Source organism: Laetiporus sulphureus, assembly GCF_001632365.1.
Source record: "Laetiporus sulphureus 93-53 unplaced genomic scaffold LAESUscaffold_2, whole genome shotgun sequence".
Lineage (NCBI taxonomy): Eukaryota > Fungi > Basidiomycota > Agaricomycetes > Polyporales > Laetiporaceae > Laetiporus > Laetiporus sulphureus.
This window is the reverse complement of record NW_024468511.1, coordinates 22,571-29,925: the sequence shown is the minus strand read 5'-3', so window position 1 is coordinate 29,925 and position 7,355 is coordinate 22,571. Positions and strand designations below refer to the sequence as shown.

General features: G+C 43.2%; 1 protein-coding gene across 1 annotated transcript; it reads right to left on the bottom strand.

Moving 5' to 3' along the window:
• Positions 1 to 2,351: 2,351 nt before the first annotated feature.
• LAESUDRAFT_640794 (uncharacterized protein) lies at positions 2,352 to 6,143 on the bottom strand (the record flags this gene model as incomplete). The annotated part of the gene is made up of 4 exons (XM_040903620.1): positions 2,352 to 2,514; positions 5,052 to 5,239; positions 5,297 to 5,518; positions 5,565 to 6,143. 4 exons carry the CDS (start codon positions 6,141 to 6,143, stop codon positions 2,352 to 2,354), a joined length of 1,152 nt encoding a protein of 383 aa, XP_040769395.1.
• Positions 6,144 to 7,355: the final 1,212 nt, after the last annotated feature.

Sequence of the window (7,355 nt, the reverse complement as noted above, 5' to 3'; positions counted from 1 at the left end):
TTTGAACAGCACACATACTGGCTGAGGTCTGCTGGACATTTATATCAGCATTTTTGATCTGATGACAGCCGCAACATCCCACGTACCACAACTGAATGCTAATAGAGTGCCTAAATTGCAGCCCTATCTTGTGGAAAGGATTTGTTCTCTTGCAGAAATCGTGAAATTTGCAATTATTGAGGTGGTATAAAGGGTCAGATGAGGTATGGCTGCAACATTATAAGACTTCCACATGAAAGATCAAAATTGGTGCTAAGCCCATGCGCTTATTGGTCTGCTCCTGAAGTTGGTTTAGTTTAGTCAAGGTACATGACTGCAAGACTTTAAATGCGAAAGACGTGCTGCCGCAATCAAACCATTGACCCACATCGTTGTCAACGTTGTACAGCCTTGAATTGCAACTTACATTCCTTGGAAAACCAGCAACAAACTCATACGAATCAACGGTAGTATGACAAAACAATTGTCTGCGATTGAAGGGAGAGTCTAGAATTCTATGAGGTCAGATCAAAGCTATCAGCAAAACTTAATACACTGCGTAGAGTGTGCGCAAGAACCACATTTTTGAGAAATAATATACCAGCAGCAGCTGTCCAGATCGAATATACAGTCACTACTCTGGTGCATTATCGCCGAAAGCTATATATGCGAACAGTGTATAGCAGCTTTCTGGCTTGCCATGTGACAGCGAGTATACTAGGCAACAGTCCGCAATACACACTCGTGAGACATGCTAGCCAATGCTGCGATGGCTCACGAAATGGAACGTGGTCGAAAACCACTTGAGTGTATTGCTGAATCTGTCATGCCACATGTGGTCAGATTCGATACTATGATGCTGGGAAGAGTGGCTTCATGGGAAGTGCACGGACTTCCACTGAGTTTCTTCACTTCGGTGTTACCACGGTAGGGTGCAGGGAAATAGAAATTGTGACCTGCTTAACCAGCTATTTAGCAATAGCTCTCTGCAAGGGCCTATTTTATCTATGTAATTTACAGTTAATTAATAAAGGGGGGCTTCCGGGGGTGCAGCCCCTGAAACTCTGGGGTAATTAACGCTAATTAGCCAGTAAATTTACACAAAATGACAGTAAATTACAAGTTCCTCGCTGCTACACCACTACCAACGATCCCAGTCAGGCTGCTCATCCTCGATAATTTCTGTGGCTTTTTTCTGCACTGGCTGATTAAGGTCAGTTCGATTATCTGACAGAATTTCCTTGAGAAAAGCTGAATTGATGTCAACAATCTCAGACACGGCAAAATCTGCCATATTTTTCATCATGTAATCTCACGCATTTCTGAGAAAGTCGGCCGCCTGCTCCACCAGTGTTTTCTGCTTCAGTTTCATTGTCTTCTCTGCTGTGAATTGTTGCATTCATGTCTTGCCATTTGATTACTGGTCTTGGCTTGGGTATCGTCTCTTGCTTGCTTGGGTCATACCGATGGAATTGGCGAATAGTGATTGTATCAGATAAGGTTTGCACATCCTGTGTGGCGTGCCATGCATCACACTACAGACATGGAGCGATTTGCGCATGTGGCAAATGCTTAGCAAATGTCAACAGGTTTTTTGCCTTTATGATCTCAATTTGCTACGGTTCCTTCCCACATTCCGTATTAAGTATTTGCATATAATATGTTGGAGGCAGAAATTTAAAATCATATATTTAAGAAATGACACCATTTTCAAACTCACCAAATACATTTAGAATTTGAGTGCTGTTGAATGTAATTATATATTTTTGAATTTCAAACTATAACATGTATAAAATATCCAGTAGCAGATGAAGGTGTGATTATGCCTACATTCTACTTCCCTACTGAAGTCATTCTAGCCAAGATTACTAGAATGAAAGTCATTCACCGTAATTACACCTTCATCTGCTACTGGATACTTTATACATGTCATAGTTTGAAATTCAAAATGTATGATTACATTCAACAGTGCTTAAATTCTAAATGTATTTGGTGAGTTTGAAAATGGTGTCATTTCTTAAAATACATGATTTTAAATTTCTGCCTCTAACATATTATTATGCAAATACTTAATATGGAATGTGGGAAGGAACTGTAGCAAATTGAGATCACAAAGGCAAAAAACCTGTCGACATTTGCTAAGCATTTGTCACATGCACAAATTGCTTCATGTCTGTGGTGTCATTGAGCCATGTCACCATCGACATTGTTCGCTCATCTGCCATGGAGTTTGGAACTGCCGAGTAGATCTTGATGCCGAGTGCCTAGTAACAACCCATTTCAAGTCATCATCTGTTCAAACCGTTAAAGTGCTGGCAGCTCACCCCAAGAACTGTCGCATCAGCATCCTTCTGTCTCCGCATCCACCAATCTCACATGCTCTGTCCATCACGAAGTGGCTTGTCAAACGGTTCGTGCTTCTTTGCATATGCTCGCAGTTCAGATTGCAGGCCTTTTAAGGCTTGAGCTGGTGTCAAGTGTGCAAGATGAGGATTCCTGAGTTTCATGGCAGCATGAAGCTCATCACTCTTGAGACTGGTGGCAACACCGCTGTATTCGTTCTTCAGTATACATTGCAAGCTCAAGTCAACACGACATAAGACAGGGTCATCGGATGCTTCATTTGTGAGTTTCTGCTTCTCAGCAGTGCCAAACCTGCTTGATGGTGCAAGCCGTATGGAAGGAACAGTGAGCGGGTTGAGATGCTTGAAGACGGTGGCATCACGGTAACCTGAGTTACTTGCCGGTGAGTCATGACAATCAGCGAGCTAATGAGAGATGATTTATGAGGATCCAAGTAAAATGCAGTAATGTAGATGCCTCCAGGTGCATCGTCGATCATCTTCTTGAAACGGTGATCGGTAATGGCTCACACTGCATCTATTGTTGATGGGGACAGATTGATCACATTGTTCGTGAACAGATCGATGAGATGGACAACAACGGCGAGTCAGAACAAGTAAGGCTCCAACATTTCTATCTATTTACTATGTTACATAGTTTTAACTGTTTACTATATCTGTTTATTTACAGTTGGGCCTGTACATAGTAAATAGATGTATATATATACAGTGACCCACAAAACTGTTGATACGATTGCTTACTTCAAATTGTATGGTAAATATCTCCTCAACCACTGGACCAAATAAATGTCATAAGAGCTCATTTGAAAGCCTATTATCATGGCTTTCCAATGCCACTTTGTTTATATTTTTAGCCTATTTTGATCTCAAGATATTTGATACTCTTTGAGGGCCACTCTTATCTACAGTTTTGTGGTGCACACACAAGTTCTCAGAATATTGTGATTCTTGATGTGTTGACAAGGTTCCTTGTGGGAATATTGATTGGATGATCATGTTTCAACATGAACAATGTACAAACAGCCATACGCAACTCTTCACACTCAACCAACATCATGCCAAAAGCTGTTGCTACTGAAACTGTCAACCATGTCATCGCTTTGCTTCAGAATGGCAAATTTGTTCGAGAAATTCAAGCTTTGACTGGGCTACACTATTCTATTATCAGTAAACTGTGCTCCACACACTGCCCCACCATTCCTAAGGCCAAAGAAGGGCATCCTTCCCTTCTTACTACTGCCAATCTTCGCTGTGCTACTTGACTCATTGGGACTGGCAAGGCTACCACATCTCCTGCTGTGGCCAGAGCTCTTGCAAACATTACTGGGAGGGTTGTCAATGCAGAGACAGTGTGAAGAGGTTCAAGGAGGCAGGAATGAAGGCTGTAGTGAAGCAAAAAAGGCCTTTACTCTCTGCAAGGCATCAGAAGGAGAGGATGGACTTCACTTTGGCTCACCAGTATTGGACTGTAGAGGACTGAAGAAGGGTGGTATAGTCAGATGAGACCAAGATTAACAGGATGGGGTCAGATGGAAGGAAATGGGTGTGGAAGAAGCCAGGGGAGAGCCTCAGTGATAAGTTGGTGGAAGGAACTCAGAAGTTTGGAGGTGGATCCTTGATGATGTGGGGCTGTATGGGCTGGGATGGTGTGGGGTATGCCTGCAATATTGATGGCAGGATGGATGCAGACCTTTATGTCAGCATTTTGGAGGATGAGCTGCAGGAGGATTGGGGCAAAACTGTGGAGGATGTGGTGTTCCAGCAAGACAATGACCTCAAGCACACCAGCAAGAAGGCCAAGGATTGGTTCAAAGTCCATGATTTCAACATCATGCTATGGCCCTCTCAATCCCCAGATCTCAATCCCATAGAGAATTTGTGGGGTCACCTCAAAAAGAAGCTTGCAGAGTATCAGGAACCATCAAAGGGAATTACTGAGTTGTGGGAAAGGGTAGAGAAGGAATGGGAGGCTATTGGAAAGGAAGTGTGTCAGAATCTGATTGAAAGTATGCCAAGGAGGGTGGATGCAGTTGTGAAGGCAAAGGGAGGCTATATCAAGTACTGAAAGTATGAGTTTTGTAGAACCTGAATATGTGCCACAAAACTGTTGATAAGAGTGGCCCTCAAAGAGTATCAAATATCTTGAGATCAAAATAGGCTAAAAATATAAACAAAGTGGCATTGGAAAGCCATGATAATAGGCTTTCAAATGAGCTCTTATGACATTTATTTGGCCCAGTCATTGAGGAGATATTTACCATACAAGTCAAAGTAAGCAATCTTATCAACAGTTTTGTGGGTCACTGTAGTATAAATAGTTTTATGGTGATATAGGGCTATTGAGTGCACAATTGCTAGATTTGACAGCACAACAGTGAGCCAATTGAAAGTCCTAGTGTTTAACAGCAGTCACCACTGACAGTTTATCATCATATAGGCTCATGAACATGAGTTTCTTGTCATTTCTTGTATGACATAAGATTTTCTGGTCATTTCTGGTGCAAATGTTGACATTGAATGCTTGTTTTCTGCTCACTGTCATGTGCTTGCTGATGCAAACAGGTCCTTAAAGGCCTCAACAATCACAGAAGCTGCTCACAGTTGAGTAGAACTCCATCAAAAGATGGGACCAAAAAAACTATATAAACTTTATATAAACTGTTTATATGACATGTAGATAACTGTTTACTATATATTATTTATTTACACCTCAGGAGTGTAAATAGTATAAATAGTTGGAGCCTTAAGAACAAGTAAACATCAGCAATGGTTGAGTGAGATGACTCAAGACACTTGATAGCCTTCGCGAAAGGACTTGTAAGTGCAATAAATCTTGTGAGATTATACTCAAACTCGATTGTGTCATAGCTATTCTGCCTGAATACATCTCTCTTAGACTGAGTTACATCAGCAGACCATTCATTGTGAGTACAACATTCAGAAATCACCGGAACGTCAATGATAATACCCAATTCAGGCTTGCTGGTGATATCACGGAACGCAGGTAAGCAGTCGCACACTGAGATTGCCGCCCATGTATATGTACTGAAGTGTGTTTCTTCAATTGTTGTCAGGCCATTCTTGATGTTAAAAGCCGCACGGGCATCCTTGAAGTGTTCCGCAGTGTAGGTTGATTTGTGCATGAACAGCAAAATTGCCTTCAGATCAGCAATCATCTAGCAATAAGGTATGTTAGTTGATGATTGAATATAATAAAATAACTCTATCATCATGCACAGATGTGAATTCTGGCAGCTCACCAATCTGTAATGGAGCCAGGTTCATTTCGTGACAACAGTCTTGCAGATTCAATATATGCCCGAACAACTCGCATATCATCTTGCATGCCTTGCATGTGTTTTCTGTGTTGTCTGACACCACCGTCGAGATATTGGATGTGCCAACGCTCTCGATAACTGGCCTGAGTATCTCCACAATGTACTTTGCAGTGTGACTGATATGAGATGCATCATTCAGATCCATCAGGAAGCCTCGACATTCTGACGTGGTGATATGAATTGTGTATATGCCCTTGAGTTTTCGAATTTTTCCACCATCGAAAGAGATCATCAAGTCGCATATGCCTTGAAGATAATGGATGATCTCTAGCTGCAGTCTCACAGCTTCCTCTGGTATCAACCGGTCACGCAGAGTCGTGGCACTTGTAGACCCCTGATTATCCCTATGGGACGTCGGTCCAAAAATCACTGATTTTTGGACTTCCTGTCCAGACAACCTTCTTCGGAGTTTATGTCTGAACAGCTGTCCAGCCTCCGGGACCTGAAATTTCTGTCTGGACATTGTGACTGACCATTTCAGAGGCCCACCTGTTCAATTTTGTTTGTACATATTTGTTTTGTGGCTTAAAGTAAAATGCTACTATTTTCCTCAACCTTCCCTTTGTTTCATGTTCAGATGCCAGACTGGCCTATCTGAATATATGGAAAATGTCTGGACATTTTGACAGGCCTTTCAGACACTGCGAGGTCATTTTGTCCAGATTGCGGACTGACCTACGGCCTCATAAGTGTCTGTTCATGTCCGGATAGCTGACTGGCCTCTCATAGAGATAATCGGGAGTCCTATTACACACTACAAGCAGTGCAAGTGCATGATCGCCATGGTGTGAGGTGGCGTTCTGGGCTGCCCTCGCATAGAATGTGTTCTCTCGGGTCAAGTACATGTTGCGGACGAGCATAGGTTCAGAATGAGTTTTCTCAGGCAGGCTACAGGCACAGTCCCTACAGGACAGGTACATGGTGTGTCAGGCTTAGGGTGGAGTACACAGTACAGGGTGGCTACCCATTTTTACGCTATGGGATGGTACACAACATGTGACACCCATCCAGGGCAGACCAGTACACATCCAGGTGCCTCATATCAGAACTGACCACCGAAGTCCTCGAGGTGCAGCGTGTGATCGAGATTATCCTCTGAAGTGATGGCGGAGTGAGTCCTGCTGGTCAGGGCACTGCCAGGGGTCAGCAAGGAATCGATGAGCATGTGCAGTTTGTGGATCCATGGTGATATGCTCAACTGCATCTTGGCCATGAGCAGTGCTCCTAACCAAACCTCTACTGGTGGAAGGTGAACTGGGGCTCTGTCCGTCTGCAGTCCCTTTGGGCTACAGTCACAGAAAACTTCAGATGATAATGCAGTGATGGGTGGCCAGGAGTCATTCAGCTGTGTTGCTTGAAACGGAGTCAGATTGGTCAATGGTTCTGGATCAGTGAGTGTCGGACTCGACTGTATGAACACCTCTAACTGGGAAACAGTGGAAAGCTGGAATGTGGGAGTGTGTGGATGTAGATGCAACTCACGACTTCCGTACTCATGAACTATGATGGCTGAAGGTCTGGGCTGTGGCATGAGGACCTGCTATATCTGGAAAGCACTGGTCAAGTGCTGATGATGAAGCCCTAATAGCCTCCGAACTGGGTGAAGCGCTGATGAGCAACCTCCTAACAGCCTCTGAACTGGGTAAAGCACTAACGATGAAGCTCTAAGTGCTTC